Below are 19,208 nucleotides of genomic sequence, written 5' to 3' on the forward strand. Positions count from 1 at the left end.
TTGGGGAAGAAAAAGATGGATTTTCAGAAATCTATTAGTGCAGAAGACTGTATTATACAAACAGTGGCGAGCATTTCTGGGAACTGGCTTGAGTGTCCCAGACACTGTGACCTGAATTTGGAAGAAAGAAAGAGGCCATTGATCTTAAGCCAACATCATTCAAGCGAAGAAAAAGCAAGTGGTCGCCCAGGATTGTGGGGTGACCTTAGGTTGGGGCCAGGGTGTGATGCAGAGTTGAACTGCACCATATAGGCCACACCCATGGGAGCAGGGTCCTGGCACCACCCCTGCCCAGCCTGGAGCTCTAGCAGGTCCATCTTGACCTGGCTCAGGCCCTAAGGGACCAAGTCTGGCTAGCTGTGCGTGGTCAGCACAGCGTGGTGGCTGAGGACTGCAGCAGGGTGGTTGTCTGGGAAAGGGTTAAAACACCTCCTGGAACCTCAGGGCGGGAACATCAGGCCTGTTTATAGGAAGATGTATGTTAACCACGTGCCTGGGTTGAAAATTGTGCAGAGACCTGTTAGTGGGTCCCTGCTCCCTCTGAATGAGGAGTAGGAGGCAGGGCAGTGCTCCCGGGGATGGGGGGCCGCTGGCAGAGCTGAGGGATGTTTTATAATGAGTTAGGCAGAAATAAAGGTTGTTGGGAATATCCAGGAAGCGGTGCTGAGTAGCTAGCCAGGCAGGCTGTATGAAACAGGAAGCATTTAGCATGTTGGTAAACCATGTTATCAGCACATCAGCCAAGGCGTGTCAACAGTTCTAGGGTTGGGAATTGTTACCATGTGGAAAACAGCAATTAGGAGAGCAGTTTCAGTTAAAAATGTAAAGATTGTGTATTTAATTCTTGAGTTGTTCCTCTGTGCCTGTGTAGCTGAATCAGAAAGGTAACTTATAAGGGGGACGATTGTATCTTTAAAAAATTTGAAATTGTTTTTTTTAAATAACTTAAAATTTTTTTAAATAATTTTATTTATTTATTTACTTTTGGGTATGCTGATCTTTGTTGCTATGTGGGCTTTTCTCTAGTTGCAGCGAGCAGGGGCTACTCTCTAGTTGTGGTGCGTGGGCTTCTCATTTCAGTGGCTTTGCTTGTGGAGCACAGGCTCTAGGGCACCTGGGTTCAATAGTTGTGGCTCCTGGGCTTAGCTGCTCAGTGGCATGTGGGATCTTCCCAGACCAGGGATCAGTACCATGTCTCCTGCATTGGTAGGCAGATTCTTCACCACTGAGCCACTGGGAAAGGCCCACCCAAAACTTTGAAATTCTTAAACAGGAAACCAGTAAAGATGTGAAATTACACTGGTAGAAATTTATAAAAATAGAGAATTCACTCATCACGATGTGTGATTTGAGAGGACCTGGCAGCGTGTGTGGTGCAGGTCAGTGGTGGAGACCCAGGTGCTGCTCCAGTCCTGCTCTTCCATCTTCTTACGTGTGACCTTGGGTGCATTACTTAACCCTTGCCTCAGTTTCCTCATCTGGAAAATGGATTTTAATGGGATTGTTATATGGGTTAATACATAAAAAGCTTAGAATGTACCTACAAAATAGTAATTGTTACAAAAGTGTTAACTAGTAATATATTTCAAATTCTTCTAAAGAAAATACTCCCAAACTTGTATGTGTGATTATCAACAACCAAATGAAAAGTCATGGTGCATTACACAAAATACATCTTACTGCAGTAGATTTTTAAAACAAAAAACTTAGAACTAACCTTTCCCCCTTAATTTTCACTTTTTAGACTGGTGAAACCAGAACAATATCTCACTTTCATTATACTACCTGGCCAGATTTTGGAGTCCCTGAATCACCAGCTTCGTTTCTCAATTTCTTATTCAAAGTGCGGGAATCTGGCTCCTTGAACCCTGAGCACGGGCCTGCGGTGATCCACTGCAGTGCCGGCATCGGGCGGTCGGGCACCTTTTCTCTGGTGGACAGCTGCCTTGTTCTGGTAAGTGGCCTCGTTTCAAGCTCCCATACGTTTTTGTTGTTTCCACTGGCAGAAGTTAAGTTCAAATGCCAGGATCCCAGAACTGCGCTTTTCAAACTTAAACAGCTGCCTTTTTTTAGAAAAACCAAAAATTCTCTTTCACATCCTTTCAGCTGCCTCTTGCTTGTGATGAGTGGAAGCGGCTGTGACCAGGATAATCCTCAAGCTCTGGGAAGAGACTTGTGCTGGTAGCTTCGTGTTAGTTAAATGATAGGTTGTCTCCCTTGCCCACTGTATTTTTCAGACATCAGTTGGTGGATAATACTGAATTCCTTCTTGCCTTGGTTTCCTTATTTACAAACTGTTGGTGGTGGTGGTATTTCCCTCCCAGGACTGTTGTGAGAATTAAGTGAATCAGTGTATTAGGAACACATACTGTCTAAGCCTCTTGGTCTGTGTGGTGTTGACATCACCCCCTGAGGTTCCTGTGGTGCCCGAGGGCTGTGTGCCACCCCAGCTCCCCCAGCCCCCACCGGGACACGGGCATGTGCCTGTCCTCTTTTTGGGGTATGTTAGACGTCACTGTATTAACACCGTGTTTAATACCCTGTGCTTCCATCTAAAGCTGATGTTACATGTAAGTGAGCTTTGATGTGTTTAAGAACTCTTAAGCATCTGGTCTGTTGATGGTAAATATTAAAACTGGATCGTGTGTGTGCCAGTTCCCTCCCAAAGTTACTGCAGCAACTGTTCTCCTTTCCACTTGGTGTGGGGTGGGATGGGGTAGGGGCACAGTGGATTCAGCCTGGCTCCTGCAGCAGTGGCCTGCCGTATCATCTGCAGTGTTGTCACCATGGGTCTCTGTCCTCCACCTCCTTGGGTGCTGCCTTCCACAGACTGATGTGTACAGACATGAGGCTGCTGTGTACAGATATGAAGGCAGGGGGCGCCCAATGAAAAGATTTACTCCTTAAAATAGAAGAACACTACTCTCTGTGTATTTATCCTTACGTTAAGCCAGCACTTGGCATAAATCCTTCCTTCGACCAATCACCAGTCGCTAGGCCACCACAAGTGAGATGACTATTGGCTGGAGTCAGCCATGGGTCCTCCCTGTGCTACCTGGACAGGGAATGGCGGCCTGGGCTGGCTTGCTCTTAGTGGTTATCTTGGACTGCTTCTCTTTTCTGGACTTGTAACAACAAAAGGCTTGAATAATGTTTACCTCTCTTGCAGATAGAAAAAGGAGACAATATTAACATTAAACAACTGTTACTGAATATGAGAAAATACCGAATGGGGCTGATTCAGACACCAGATCAGCTCAGATTTTCCTACATGACTATAATAGAAGGAGCGAAGTTTATAAAGGGAGACTCAAGTATACAGGTAAACCGTGTGTCAAGTGTATTGTCGTCAGGTAACTGCTCTCCATGTAAGCCATGGGGCCTTTCCCTTCCTCCTGAGAAGTGTGTTTACATTAATATGGTGGGCCCAGCTGGCTTCTGAGATGGAAAAGCCTGTGCCCACCTCTTCGTGTGCTCCTCAGCCTCTTGTTAAATCTTGCTTATCTCTCAGAAGCCCAGATGGGAACATGGTTTCATTAAAAAACGTAGAAGTTTCATGTAGAAGAGAGTCTAAGCATTTAATCATTGAAATAACTGGAAAAATTAGGTACTTTTGGCCCATTAAAACCTGGCCTGGAGTTACACAAGAATGCTTAGTTTGTAAATAGATTATTCCATCTGCTACAACAGTGAGCAAGCAGCTTGAGTACTTGAAGCAGATATAATGAACCAAGACAGTGTTGTTTTTCTCTGGTTGGTAGCTTTATTCTCATGAGGGTATTTTTGTTCTGCAAAAGCTAAGATTGATTTTCAGAAACGTGTGTTTATGTACTAACATAAAATGTAAAATAGAAACAGAAGTAACAGTAGACTACCATTTCTTATCTGAGCCAATCATATAGAATTTTACATAAGCAGGTAGATTTTCTTTTTGTTTCTCCTACATAAAACCACTTACTTGCTCTCTAGCTTCTGTGATTATGGACAAAAGAACAAGATTCTGAATAAGCCCTGTTTTGTAACAGATCACACCATCTGTGGAATGATGTATAAGTAGTTGTTTCGTATAGATTACACAGATATTTAAATACTTGTGAACAATTTTACTTATCAGCTAACGTTTTTGTTGTGATTATTTTAACTATTCAAGACAGTCTATTTATCAATTAAAATTTTAAGTTTTATTTAAAAGATTCCCCCTCTTTAGCCTCAAAGGAAAATTTTTAATGAAGAGAAAGGTGAGGTTCCTCAGTGCCCTCAATCAGTAAAGTGTTTGGTGTGTGAAAATTAAACTCACGAGACATTAGTGCCTCCCCTAGACGCCACCTCAGCATTCAAGATGCGGAGCGTCTCTAACGTGCATGTCCACCAGCTTCAGTGCCAGTGTGTGTGCTGACCCCGTCTGCTGCACTCATTCGCTGGCTCCTCCAGACGGGCGCTTCCTCAGGGCACTGCCCCTCGCTGCACTTAGAACATGGATGTGCCTCCTCTGAGGATTGCTTTCCCCATGGAGATGGGTTTTATGGACGTGATTCCCGTGTGACTGTGGTGTGTGGCTCAGGGGAATTTCCTCTGTCCCAGTTTATCTGTGCTGTGTGGCCATCATGTCCCTGACCCAGCACCTTCATCCCCGCTCAGACCCACAGATCCTTTGCCTCCAGGGCCCATTGGAAATGCCTCTGTTTCTCAGGTGTTCAGGGTCAGAGAGCCTGTTACCTTCCAGGGGGCTCAGTTTCCACAGAACTGGTCTCAGCAATCAGTTAGTACCTACTGAATATATGAGAATTCAGAGACTGTGAAAGTACATCATTTACAAAGTAGAAGTCCTCGCTAACTCACCCTCACCCCCCAGCGTGTAACCACTAACGCGCGTGTGTGTGCTTCCAGGGCTGCGTGGCCGTGCAGCAGTAGTATTTATGTATCAGTGTATGGACTTGTTTATTTTGTGTAGTTATTTTCAGACTGTTTTCTCCTTCTGGAACCCCTGATGTCTCATGCTGTAGCCATGTGTCTGTTTAGTGTTGAGATGAAGCCAGTCTGAATTGAGTTCCGCTTAAAATTTAAGATGTACAAATACAGGGAGAAAGAGTGTAAAAGATCTCAGTAATTTTAAAAATATTATGTGTTCAAATGACAATATTTTTAATATATTGAGTTAAATAAAACATGTTAAAATTCATCTTTTTTTAAAACATGGCTATTAGATATTTTTAAAGTTACATATATATGTGGCTTACATTACATTTCACTAGACGAGTGCTATCCTAGAACCTTAGCTTAGAACAGAACAGAAATCTCAGAGAAATAGATTTCCCTGAAATCTTAAATCATAAAACTGTCCTGTTACAAAGATCAAGAGTTGCTTTGTTGTGTGGAAACCCCAGAACACATGGCTAACCCTAAGTGTCCCGTGCCCCACAAGCATCTCCTAGGACACATAAGGGGGTAATAGGCAATTTATGGGCTTTTTTTTCTCTCCATGCATCTTCCTCCTCCTCTTTGCCTCTGATTTTGGGGGAAATGAGTATTTGTAAGAAGAAAGAAGGAAGCTTCTCTAGTGTGAGCTGATGGCAGTGGGTGCAGGATACTGTCTTTCTGTCCAGTAGCACCTGCACTGTGTAAGCTTTGTCTCTGGTTCTTTTTCCTGAAGGGGGCATCTGTCTCCACCTTCTGTCTTAATCTGGGCTTATGTGACGCGAGTGGTGTTTTCATTGTTGACTATAGTTTCATGTTCATTTTCCTGTGAAAATTTCTGATATATGTGACTAGGAAATGATTTAGAACCTGCCAGGACAAAGGAAAGCTGTTAGTATTTACTCCCAAAATGACCGTACCTGAAACTAGTAACTGTGTGCGATGACCACATAGTGCATGTTCATGCACTGCCATCTCCAGTGGCCTGGGCCCATTGGGAAAGAGGCGATGAGCTCTAGCTGTCTTTAAAAGGACTCTGTTTACCTTCCATCTTTTTGGCCTGAGGTTGTCATAAACGTAGTACCATTGCTGGTGTTTCACATCTTTATTAGCGAATCCTCAGTTCTGCCCAGAGATGTGGCAGAAAGACATTGCTCTTTGTTTTTCTCCTTTGAAGTTCACTAGCATTGACAGACCCCACCCACTACCACCCCTGCAACTTGCTGAGTCTTGGTGGATTCTGGGAAGTGGGCCAGTGAGTCTTGCTTTTGGGCATCATCTTGTTTATTGACATTGTTCAGTTTTGTCCAAGTATGAGGCCAAGTTCAGTAACTAGATCTTGGTGAAAAATTGCTCAGCATAATTCTGGAGACAGTTAACATTTTTGTTGGATACTTAAACTCTCTGGTGTCTGACACTAATGGTTATTTCCAAGATGCAGAGCATCCTGAGGGTTTCTGGCACTGTCAGCCCAGGCTCTCTGGGTTCACATCCCAGCTCTGCAGCTGTGGAGCCTGGGGCAGGATGTTCACTCCCAGCCCACCTCCCTGTATGACAGGAGGGAGCAGCAGAAGGAGCCACACCTCCTCCGGGGGTCTCATGAGGATAGGGGACCAGTGTAGGTGGAGTCTTAGGTCAGCAGGGGTGTGGTAGTGCTCAGGAAGTAGCTGTCTCTCCACTGCATTTCCTCCAGTATAAAAAAATGCTATTTGGACAGAGAAAAAAATTTTCAACGGGAAAGAACAAAATTGACACAGTCACCTCAGGTGAAAGCATCTTACTCTTGTGTGTTGTTATGTGGGTTCTCAGCTCTTGATGAGATAGTCTTTTTGGATGTGATGGAGATACCGCAGGTCCCTTTCGGAAGAGCGCAGACCCACCCCGGCTGCCTCATGTCAAGGTTGTCTTTCCCTGAGGTCCACCTCCTTCTTGGCCTCACCTGTCTGGCCACGCTTTCCAGGCTCCCCTTCCTCCAGCCATGCTGTTGTGCTCACTGCCCTCCAAACACAACAATTTACAGAGTTGTACTTTCTGAGTCTTTTGTGAGTCAACTTCATAGAACAAAAGGAGATCCATTCACACACTATGCAGCTTCATAGAAGAGCCATGTCAGGGAAGGTGGAGTGTAACAAAATACCTTTTTAATTCCTTTGTTATGTAATAAGACAAGCTGGAAATTAGTTTATCAGTGTGTCAGTGAATTTCCTGAAATTTTAAAATCTAAACATACAGGCACTGTTTAAGTAGTGCCATTTTGTACCACAGTAACTGCAGAGAATGAGTGTTCTTCTGTCAGTCCCAGAAGAATGTGAGTTGTGCAGTATTCCTTCTCTGTCAGAATCCTTGAAATTCTCAGACAGTAGTTTCAGGGAACCTTACTCATTATTAGATCTGAGACTCCACATTTGCAGGATAGATCTCTAAAGAGGGCCTCTCAGGTCTGTGCCGGAGTCAGAGTTAGAGGTCATGGAAGCTGCTGGCTGTCCCAGCCGTGCCTCTGCTCCTCCACAGATGGCCGGGAGCCGGGTGAACATGTTCCAGTCCTTGGAGGACTTGGAGAGCCTGGGTCTTCCTGCCTCAGAGGAGGAAGGTGGATGGCTCTTCATTGTGGTCTGAGTCCTGCCACCCCACATTCCCGGCTGCTGGGGACCTTCCTGCCCTGAGTCAGGCCAGCTGCTGGTGCCCGTGGTGGGCACAGTCTTTGGAGTCCTCTGGCACCGGAGGGACTTGCTGGTTCTCTCTAGACTGGACAGTGGCAACGAGCCGGAGGACATGGGTCACATTCATGGGCCATCTTGGTCACTCTTCCTGCAACAGGTGCCTCTGCATTAGGAACAGTACAGTCAGACCTTGAAGATCTTACCATGAGGTCCTGGTGTAGTTTGTCTCAAATGGGCTAAAGTCACTGTGTTTTATTAAGGTGGTTGTGTTCAACTACATACTGATGTGCATCAGTATTAAATGCTTTATTATTATTATTAAATTCAACTTCAAGTAGACATAGCTAGAAGTGGTTTGACAAAACACGTTTTCCTCTTTCATTCATATATTAGCATCACAGGGTTGTCTTCACTATAAAATTACATTCCATAAATTTTATTTAAGGAAAATCAAAACTCGAGTGTTTTCATTTGTTTCTCATTTCTCTTCCCCATGTAGAAACGTTGGAAAGAACTTTCTAAGGAAGATGTATGTCCTGTTTTTGATCATTCGCCAACCAAAATAATGACTGAAAAATACAATGGGAACAGGATAGGCCTAGAAGAGGAAAAACTGACAGGAGACAGATACTCAGGTCTGTCCACTAAAACACAGGAAGCTCTGGAGGAGAGCAGCGAGAGGTAAGGTTACTGCAGCAATGTGCTTGCAAAGATGGGACTCTTATTCTAATAAGTTCGTGGGTATGAATTAATATAGATCCTTTATTGAATTAATGTAACAATTTATTATTGCAGGGCATTTAAATAGTATATGATGACATCCTTGATCTCAAAGAAGACAGTTTATAGACAGAAGCCTGTTGGAAAATGGCTTGACACATATGGGTTTAGCACTGTATTAGAGTGTAAAAGTTAACATAAGTGATGCTAAGGTGTTTAGTATGGCACAGAAAACAAGCGGTAATACCACCATTGAGGGCATGAGTGCTCAGTTGCTAAGTCTTGTCCAACTCTTAATGACCCCATAGACTGTAGCCCGCCAGGCTCCTCTGTCCATGCCTGGCGGGACCTCTGTCCTAGGCAGGAATACTGGACTGGGTTGCCATTTCCTCCTCCAGGGGATCTTCCCGACCCAGGGATTGAACCAGTGTCTCCTGTGCCTCCTGCATTTGCAGGTGGATTCTTTACGACTGAGCCACCTTGGAATCCCATTAATACCATTATGAAATAGTTAAATGAATATTTCAATTTAAATTTGTTATGAAAGGAAAAAAGTCTTTCTAAAAAATCACATAAAATGCCCTGTACTTTTAGAGTTTTGAATGCATATGAATGTGTAAACTATTCAAGTTTTTAAATTCGAAAAATTATACTTCTAGGGCTCCAGATATCTCACATTGTAGTGTGAAGTTGATATCCTGAGGTGTGAGTTTCTTAGAAAAGTGAAGGAACACTTTTTCTTCCTCTCTTCAGTATCTGAGTGAATTTTTTTTTCTTTTTGTCAAACATGCTTTTTCTTGTGGAAAATTTTACATTGTAGTCATATTTGTTACTTTGGGATCTTGGGATATGCTGTGAAAACCATTAAGGTCTCCTTACATTTTAACTTCATTTCTGTGTTTCCCCAAGACATAAGGAATTGCAGTCCATGGCAGTTACATGTTGTACTGCAGAGTTTGTTCTGACTTAGCTGTTATATGTGATGTCAGTGGTTTAGTCACAAGTTAAAGCATAGAGGTGTTTGTCTTTTCTTCTACCTCAGACTTAATGCTTTTAAGTCAGGAAATAATACTGTGGGCTCTGTATCCTTTTATATTTTATATGTGCTTTGCCTGCTCTTGATTACAGGGTATTTTTTTTTTTTTTAACTGGCAGGTACATACATACTTGTTATATGAATTTTAAGTCCAGAGAGTGAATTTTGAATAAAAGTTTTTACACATCATTGTAGGAAATACTCAGGTGGAGATCATTCAGGCAGAGCTACCTGTGTCTGTGATAAGGAAAAGTGGAAGGAAGACTGCAAGGCATACGGAGATGGGCAAAACATAGTCCCAAGTTGCTAATACACTTAGAGGACAAAACAAGAACCCAGACCAGCATCATAAGTGATTTACTGTAAATGAAGTGCTATAAGATAAGAAGGACTCCAGGGGCTGAGAGAAGCGAGAAGTGTGTTCTTAGTTTAGAAGGAAACAGACTTAGAGAACAGCAGAAAAGCTACTTGGGCGGGACCAAGGCCATACATGGTAGGTGAACACTGGAGAGTCTTTGTGAGCACGCATGCTCTCATCTCCTTTGTGTGTTAACTAGGAGTGGGGCTGCTGGGTCACACGTGGTCACTACATGGGGATCATTTTTAAGCCATTTTTCCAAATGACTGCATCACTTTGCCTTCCCACCAGCAGTGGCTAAAGGTGCCCGTATCCCCAAGAATAATTTAACATTGATAAAATAATCTAATATGTAGACTGTATTTAAAGTTCTCTAATTATTGAAAACCCACCTTATAGCTTTAGAGAAAATAACTGTACTGAGATAATACACATATAAAGTTGACAGATTTAGAGCATACAGTTCACTGTGTTGAGCATATTTACAGAGTTACGTAGTGGTCGCCATAATGTAATTTTGGAACATTTTTATGATCCTGGTCTGTTTAGCTATTTAAAAAAGTAATTCATGATCTTGTCCAGGATCATGCAGCGTATGAGTGGTTCTTCAGGCTCCTCACCTGGGACCATCCACCACCTTCTGTTCACTCCCTGCTGGACATTGTTTGCAGCTTTTAGATGAGTTGCCTTCTAGGACACCCCATGATCTGGATCCCTCTGACTGTTTCTCATTATTAGATTTAGGTTAAACACTTGAGGCAAGAAGAAAGCTGGCTGGTGATATAGTAGACACTGAAGAGGCATTCAGGACTCTTAACCAAGCAGCAAGTCAGGGCTATGCCTCACAGCGATTGCTGTGGCATAGGCAGCCTGACTCTGAAGGCAGGGAGGCTGGCTAGGCTTCCGCTGTAATACAGCAGTACCTGAAGGAAGATGGGGTTTGTGAGATTTAGTTTTTTTGTAACTAATTTTAATAGCCCTTACACTTGATGTAATTGTTATGCAAAACATATAGATGAATACTCTCTTCTTTTAAAAATATATGTTAAATAGGCAAGTTTCCATCCAGTTCACTTCAGTCGTTAGTCTTGTCCAGCTCTTTGCGACCCTATGGACTGCAGCACGCTGGGCTTCCCTGTCCATCACTAACTCCCAGAGCTTGCTCAGACTCATGTCCATCGAGTTGGTGATGCCATCCAACCATCTCATCCTCATAAATTTCCATGAGTTTCCATTAAGTAAGTGAAAAAAAAAATTTAAGTTTTGCTTTCCATATCATTTGAAGAAGGGAAATTATTTTAAACACTACTCAAGCTTATTAAAAACACATTTTTAAAGTATTATAAAATGGTTAACTTTCATCAGCTTCAGGGCTTGTGTTGCTCCCAGAGTTTGCATATAACTCAACTCTGAGATCTGCTTACACCTGCTGAATTGATTCCACTTTGCATTCTAAGGTGTCAGTTTCTTCATGCAAAGTTTTTTTTGCTTCTTCCAGCATTTCTCATGTTTTTCCTCAAGAGTGCCTGATGGGAAGATTGCCAGTCTGATATCATTAAGCAGTCCTCATCTACAAGCATGATGTCCTCATAAGCATCTCTGAGTTTTAGAACTGTTTCCTTTTTCTGTTTCTTGCTTCAGCTCTGTGATTCTACTTGTGTACTGTGAAAATGTGTCTTTTGTTGATTTTTAAAAGTAACAGTGTCTGCTACTGCTGCTTTCTTCATGGTGGCTGTCATCTTGGGCTTTTGAGATTTTCTTCTTAAGGGGGAAAAATAGTAAGGTACATGTTGCCATCAACTGTTCTTTGCCTTGTTCCAGGACTGTGATGTTGGGAGTCAGATAACTTCCATTGAAACAAAAATTTCATATTGAACAGGAAAATGGGAGCTAGAAAAGAGTGTGGGCAGACAACAATAGGCACCACACAGTGGAACATTCAAGAAAATGTTAAGTTTAGGGGTTTTTGTGGAAAATCAGATGTAAACTCCAGAGGGGACCAGATGCTGAATCCTCTGCTGACTGGTTAGCAAAGAAGGATAGAACACTGACACCATGGTTCTTTTCAGGTCCCACTAAAAGTAATTATTAGCACAGAGTTGAACTGGCAATTGTTGTTGAACAATCGGAGTGTATCTGTGGACCATTCAGACCATTGAGGCCTTTCCCCTTCTTGCAGCAACTTAAGGAGTTGGGGGGGTGCGGAATGTGGGCTGAGTCCCTGCCTGCAGCTGAGCCTGCCTGCTGATGCTCTGTCTGTTCACAGTGCTCTGCGCAAGCGCCTCCGGGAGGACAGGAAGGCCAGCACCGCCCAGAAGGTGCAGCAGATGAAGCAGAGGCTGAGCGAGACCGAGCGCAAGAGGAAAAGGTGGTTATATTGGCAACCTATTCTCACTAAGATGGGGTTTGTGTCAGTCATTCTGGTTGGCGCTTTTGTTGGCTGGACACTGTTTCTTCAGCAGAATGCCCTATAAGTAACTAATTCTGCCCCGCAAGCTTCGGCCCTAGCAGCTGACAGTGTTGCGTGAGTCACAGAGTTGGTCTGTCACAGACTCCTCACCCAGATGGTGCGCGTGACTTGACACCCACAGAGAAGTGTGGTGTCTGGTCCCCCCAGCACCCCAGGGCACTGCCCACACTACCCACCCCCTAAGTAAAGACTTGAATGCTTCTTAAGAACTGGTACATTTTCCACTGTGTTCATACATGCCAAGTGTAATATTTCACCTGACCAGACTGAGAAATCCTTTACCATAAGGGTTCATTTTTGGAGGCTGTCTGGATTTTAACCTGCACTTGATATAAGCAATAAATATTGTGGTTTTATTGACATTATTATTGGAGAGAAAATTACCATAAAGTAATGCGTGTAATGTATAATGTACTGTTGACATGGGCATCAACATTTTATATTCTTAACCATTTCAGGGTAAATATATTTTATAAGTACCTATTTAATCTTACTTTTGTAGTTAAATGTACTTTTTAAAAGCTCAATTTGAAAAAATCTGTTACCATAAAAATAATGATAAATTGTATGTTGATTCAATTGTACTGGATACGTTTTCTTAAAGAGAAGTTTGATATGAGCAGGTAGAGCTCTGAATAAGTAATTTTTACTATATATTTGCATTTCTTTTATGTTTTACAGTCTTCCCAATTTTAAAAAGAAAAACAAACAAAGAAACAAAAATTTTCTCTAAAAATATCTTTGAAGGAAGGTTCTCCTTACTGGCGTAGTCAGGTAACAGTTGGTCAAGACTTTGTAAAGAAACTGGTTTCTGTAAAGCCCATTATTAATACTGTTTATCTTTCAGGAAAATTTCAATGTAATTACCCTAAGTTATAATTGGGGTAAATCATGATTTAGGAAATCAAAATAAGGAGCAGCATTTTATTATCCATGATTTCCATTTATTTGACTGAAGTTTTGCAGTAAAAAAAATTTTCAAGTTCTTTCTACTTCAATAAATAGTATAATGATGTTCAAACTTTACACTGTCCCTTTAACTTCTTAATGAGTATTTTTAAAGCATATTGTTTAATGAATTTAACTGCTCATTTGAGTTCTAGTGTTTTAACTTGTTTTATTTAAACTTTAGGTGTTATAAATTTAGTTGCTGAAATAATGAAATCACATTATTTTGGTGGTTTCAAACTATGCTGGTGGGATATCTCAGGGGTCACCAGGAAGGGATAGGGGGGACGCTGAACTTCCAACCAGGCGTCTCTGCTTTATCCACTTAACAGGGTAAGATTGCTGCACCAGGCTGAATTATTTTCAGAGAGCAGTTACCATTTAAACAACAGTTTGAAAAATGTCAGTATAGATAGACTTTTGAGTGGGTTTGAATAGCCTTCTAAGACTGTGAGAGCAGGACACATGTTGTGCTCTTTGTGGAGGACAGTTGTGTCTGGAGCATGCCCTGCTCAGCACCACTGCATCCTGTTAGCTTTACACTGAAGGAGGGAAGAGGGACATTTCTGTGTCTGCCTGCTTGACACCTGTATTCAGGCACCAAGGTCCTTACGTTTCAGGTCATTATTGGTTTAAAATCTTTCTTTCCAATTTGCCTTGGTTTACTTTTGCTAAAATACAGTAATTACTATGCAAATAAAATACAGGTAGACCTGTTCAATTCCAACTGCAGCTAGCCTTGCTTTCAGTAGAAGAAAAGTAAAAAGACTTTATGGGAAACACAAGCTGGTAATGATGCCCTTGTTCCCAGGCAGAGCAGGGCGACTGCTCTGTGGGGTTCAGTGCTTCAGCTTTGCTGTCTGTCTGCTTTCTGTCCTTCTGGAGCTGTGTGTCCTAATGTATTCTTCGGGTCACATCCAGGGCAGCAGACCCTTGTTAATCAACTTCTGCATAGGTTAGTTGTCTTCCTCCTCTCGGCAGATGCTTGAGGCGAGCATGTCGGTTTTTACCAGGGGTCGTGTTTTTTTACCATTTGCTAGAAATGGGTGGCAAGGTGCCTGACCTTTATTAAAGGAGGTGTCTGGTTGAGGGAGGGTGGGCAGGCGGGGTCCTGGCATCAGGTAAAAGCCACCGGGGTCAGCGGCCACGGCGGTCTGTGTCTTCCCAGGATGTGGTCTCCATGGTGTTTCCTAATTAGAACAGATGCTGAACATCAGTTCTATGTTTGACTTTGCTGAGGTGGTATTTTCTTAATAAAAAAAGCCAGAAGCTTTATTGTTTTTAAGAAAGAATATTTGCATTAATACTTGGTTCATTTTGTGTTCGTGTCTGTTTCTGCTCGTAAGCAGGCAGCCCTGATTCAGAGCCGTCTTCTCCGGTTGCACCATGGGCTCCGACCTTGTGTCCACGTTCATCCGAGCACTTTATGTCATCCTCCTGCTGGTTTTTATCTATGATTGCATGTGTGGAATATCCACAAACCCAATTCTCCATATTTAGTGGGTCCATATGTATCTTAATGTGAAAGTGCAGAGAGGACTGTGGTGACACAGACCGTTTCTTGTGTTTAGAGAACGATTTTGTGTTTGTCCTTTTTTTTCTTTGGTCTTTTTGGTCCATTATGTATTGGTATTTCTACCAAGGAATGAACAAAAAAAGAGAAAAGAAGTGAAGTTGATTTTTTTTTTTTTTTAAATATAGCTCTGCCTAACAAGTGTGTCAGAGGAAGGAATTGTGACTCAAATTATTAATTTCATGTACACTTGTGCATGTCCCCTTTGTTTCAGATAAACTAGAATTGATGGTTTGAATCAAAAAACACCTATTAGTTTAAGAAGCAGTTTCTGACACAGAGCCATCCTTCTGTGTTCATCAGTTCCACCTTTGCTTGCAGGGTTCTTGGCAGTGACGGTTGTTCCCACTTAGTGGTGGTTTCCGCTGCTCCGGGCTCCGTGTTTCGGAGTGTTCTCTGTTGACCTCCAGCTGATGCAGGTGTTCGGGTCACTGAGCCAGAGTCACCTGAGATTTGACTTTTCCACCGTCTTGGAAAAGTGGTCCTGGTGCTGAAGAGTCCTGTGTGTTTAGAATTAAATTCTCAGAGAAAGGTATAACTTCTGCAAGTCGCTTCTCTCTTAGAAGAATGTCTCGGACTGGATTCTGTGTGAGCCAACACAGGCCAGACCTGATGACTGGAAATCTTGTATTGACCATTGTATACTCTAGGGAATGCACTTCTGAAGTGCCTACCTGGTTATTATACAGGATTTTTTATTTATTTATTTTTTAATTTTATTTATTAATTTTTGGTATGTGGGATCTTAGTTCCCCAACCAGGGATCAAACCTGTGCCCCCTGTGTTGGAAGCTCACAGTCTTAACCACTGGACCACCAGGAAAGTCCCCTGTACAGGTTTCAGGATCTTGCTGCCTTGATTTTTACTTTCAGACACAGTCTTAACGCTTTGTAAATGTAGCTCACTGCAAGTCGAATGCCCCTGTGCGTGTCATCCACTTTTCCTGAGTCCAGGCAAGAGTGTAGGAATCACGCTATCTGTCAGTGCTGACTGGTTTCTGATTCTGGCAGGTCCGAGCGGGGCTGTCAGTGGGTAGGAAGCATGAGCGTGGGCAGGAGCAGTGAGTCTGGGCCCCCATCCCCACGTCACAGCTGTTTACATCTCTCACATCAGGAAGTTCTTGTTTGGCTTTGACTTGCTTAGATGATGGGATGCAGCATCTTCTAAACACAATTTTTAAAAAACAGAAATGTAGTATTTTTTCACATAATAAAATGCAGTCCTCCTGGCTCGCTGAAAATACAGGTCTTGTCTTCCCTGGATGATGTATTCTGGAGCTTTCCCCGAGTTCGCTGGTTTGAATTTGAGGCTGCTCTCCCTCACATCTGTCTTCAGAGCCCTGTTTCTGGGCCAGCGTCACCACAGCCCCTGCCGCAGCAGACGAGTCAGAAAGGCTGGGCGTCCTCTGTGCTCCTGGGTGTGTACGTGCTGTCCCATCACGGAGGGTGCCTGGGCGAGCGGTGACTCAGCCAGAGGCTTTATCAGGAACAGCCTGACCATGGACATTATCCAGCGCCCTCACAAGCTCTGTGCGGTCCAGTGGGAGAATGAACAGTTCAGTCATTGGAACTCTTGCTGTTTTGGTTTTGTAATTTAGAGTGGAATATAGGACTTATAGGACTCAGGGCGGATATGGCTTGCAGAATCTAATACTTTCTGGTTTTCCACCACATACTATGTTTGGGGAACTGTAAGGAGAATGGCTGGGAGTTTTTATCTTTATGGAGACTGTTTTTTTTCCCCCCAAAGAAAAACATCAGTTCTTTACTGTTGCTTTCATTTGGTTTAGATTTTTAAGACATATGATGACAAATTACTGCTATAAAAAACCTGAAGTTATTTTGAGTTTGGTGAATTCAGGAGAGGGAAACTGGGCAAGCTAATCTTGTCTGTAAGGCAGTGAGTGCCTTGCTCACCCCAGAAAAGTGTGACTCTTTTTAGTGAAACATGAGTGTGAGCATCTGGTGGCTGGAACTACTTCGGGTGCATTTGACTTTGTTCCTTTAGGTGTGGAGATGGCCCCTGTTGAGACCTTAAGTTGTTCTACAGAGTCGTTCATCTAGTGGAGTGTGTCGTTAATGCACTGCCAGTTGTGTCAGTCGGTTTAAATATACCTCCCCTACATATACACACACACTCCACCTCTCCTAAACACACGCACACACTCCGCCTCTCCTAAATACACACACAGACACCCTGAGTCAGAGAACCAGCAACTTGCCTGCGGCTCTACATCTAGTTCATGTCAGAGCTGAGACATGGACTCCCATCTGTAGAATCCCAGTGACCCCGGATCTCATACTTTCCCATTATGTCTCACTGGGCCTGTTTTTATGGAATATTTACATAGAACATTAGATAGCTACTTTTGCCTGTTAAAACCTGAAATAAACCCTCTTTTTATGGTTCAAGTGAAACAAATGTTTTTCCCTACAAAAAACTTTGTGGAGCAGTTTGAACTACTGCTGAATCCTGGAAATCAGACTACCCTGTGACTCAAACCATGGTTCCATTCACTCTGACTTGTGGGCTTTGTTCTTTTGCTTTCATGAGGGGGCTTCTGAAGGTGTGGGGAACACTTCATATTTGCAACAGTCAGGGTTGATCAGGAGCTTCATTTCTTATGTCAGCCACTTTGGTTCAGGGTTTGGTTTTGTTTCGCTTCCCTGCAGGAAGCACCCGTTGTGTTTCTGTGCCCACAGGCATCTAACGAGAATGTTCCCTTGGTGTCTGGACATTTCTGTGTCGGTGCTGGAAACCTGACACCAAAGAGCCAGCACTCAGGAAGAAGCCAACTCGCAGTGTTGGGGGTTTTGATGGAACGTTTTGGATAAAAGTGTGGGTGCAGTTTATGTCTTCTGTTTATATACGTGGGGACACAATAATAACAGGTATTGAGATCTGGGGCTGTTGTGTTTTTTTTTGTTTTTTTTTTTTGTTTTTTTTTGTCATAGCAGAGGAAGTTGGGAAAAACCAGTTACCACCTCAGAAATTCAGCTATTTGCAAATATTGTGAAATAACATTAAAATCTCAGCTGCCCTTAAACTAGTTATTTCATCTCTATTGCTTGTTGAAACTCTTATTTATCTTTACTTTTTGGCATTAAAATACAATAAATCTATCAATTATTTCATGTCTGTGTTTTCTTTTAATACTTAAATCATGTCACTTCAGTTCTGCATTGCTGTGATCATTAGTGTTATCCTTCAGGACAAAATGCATGCTGCTCACAGTCTGTGAGTTAAAGATATAAGCCAACTTTATGTTCAGATGTTACACTCATTAATATTTTTAGCAGTATGATACATTGGAGGTCCAAATTGGATTAGACTTTTGCATTGAATTCCAAAGTATTGGTAAGTCTAGCACATACCATATAATCTTGCTGAACTGTTGTGGGTACATTTTTTTTTTTAACCTGTCTGTCCGTCAGTATTGCTCACATGGAGGTCATTTCTTGAGTAATACAGGATGACCTACAAAATTCATAATTAGTGATTCTTGTAAAAGACTTGAGTTATGGTGCTTTAACATAAGTCTGCCTCACACCACCAGTTCTATTTGAAGAGCAAACACATCAGCAGCTTTACCAAGATAACAGTGAAGCATTCAGTGTGGTTGAGTGTGATGTGTTGGAATGTATTTTTTGTTTTTTACCTTTTTAGTTCATTGTTAGTCCTTTTATGTCTGTGTGTGTCTATGTACGTCTGTGTGTTTGGTAAATATGAATTGAATAGATGACTTCTTATTTTATGTTTTAGGCCAAGATTGACAGACACCTAAATATTCATGCCCTGAGAATATTCTGCAGCTATAAATTTTGAACCATTGATGTGCAAAACAAGACCTGAAGCCCACTCCGGAATCTCAGTGAGGCTTGATAAGCCTATAGATTGCCTCACATGTGTCTGTTTACAAAGTAAACCTTACATCCAGGGAGCGAAGAGCGCCACCAGCGGAAGACTGTGCAGAAGCCTCTAATTCAATGCATTGTTAAGTTTTCTAACGCACGTGTGAAATGTAGAAAGATGTAAAAGAAATAAATTAGGAGAGACTACTTTGTATTGTACTGCCATTCCTACTGTATTTTTATACCTTTTGGCAGCATTAAATATTTTTATTAAATAGACGATGTTGGTTTGTGTGCATTATCTTAGGACAGTTCTGCTTCACATAATGAATGTTCTCCTAAGGGTCTGCTCTCAGGTTTTTATATCCGGCAGTCAACGTTTACAGTGAAATTGGTTCAAAACATTGGTCCCTTGCCTCTTTGAGATTTTTATTTAGTTAGCCATCAGTAGCCTATCAGTGGGCTTCCCTGGTGGCTCAATGGTAAAAAAGAGTCTGCCTGCCAATGCAGGAGACCTGGGTTTGATTCCTGGGTTAGGAAGATCCCCTGGAGAAGGGAATGGCAACCCACTCCAGTATTTTTGTTTAGAAAACTCCATGGACAGAGGAGCTTGGTGGGCTACAGTCCATGGGGTTGCTGAAGAGTTGGGCACGACTGAACTACTAACACACACAGCCT

The 19,208-nt window shown here is 42.5% G+C and overlaps 1 protein-coding gene and 1 pseudogene across 6 annotated transcripts in view; one reads left to right on the forward strand and one right to left on the reverse strand.

Annotated features, from left to right (window-relative positions):
* PTPN2 (protein tyrosine phosphatase non-receptor type 2) overlaps positions 1-18,809 on the forward strand; it is a 67,707-nt gene extending 48,898 nt beyond the window's left edge. The window contains exons 6-12 of one of the 6 annotated variants that reach the window (XM_025273589.2): positions 1,745-1,954; positions 3,170-3,322; positions 8,074-8,255; positions 11,955-12,056; positions 12,840-12,932; positions 17,382-17,570; positions 18,442-18,809. In XM_025273589.2, coding sequence (XP_025129374.1) covers positions 1,745-1,954; positions 3,170-3,322; positions 8,074-8,255; positions 11,955-12,056; positions 12,840-12,891 — 699 coding nt within the window. In that variant the 3' untranslated portion in view covers positions 12,892-12,932; positions 17,382-17,570; positions 18,442-18,809. Of the gene's footprint in view, positions 1-1,744; positions 1,955-3,169; positions 3,323-8,073; positions 8,256-11,954; positions 12,933-17,381; positions 17,571-18,441 lie in introns of those variants that run through there. The other 5 variants (XM_025273585.2, XM_025273586.2, XM_025273588.2 and 2 more) reach the window with 5 other exon arrangements.
* LOC102413898 lies at positions 11,040-11,427 on the reverse strand (annotated as a pseudogene).
* Positions 18,810-19,208: the final 399 nt, after the last annotated feature.

This window comes from Bubalus bubalis, chromosome 22 (assembly GCF_019923935.1).
Source record: "Bubalus bubalis isolate 160015118507 breed Murrah chromosome 22, NDDB_SH_1, whole genome shotgun sequence".
Lineage (NCBI taxonomy): Eukaryota > Metazoa > Chordata > Mammalia > Artiodactyla > Bovidae > Bubalus > Bubalus bubalis.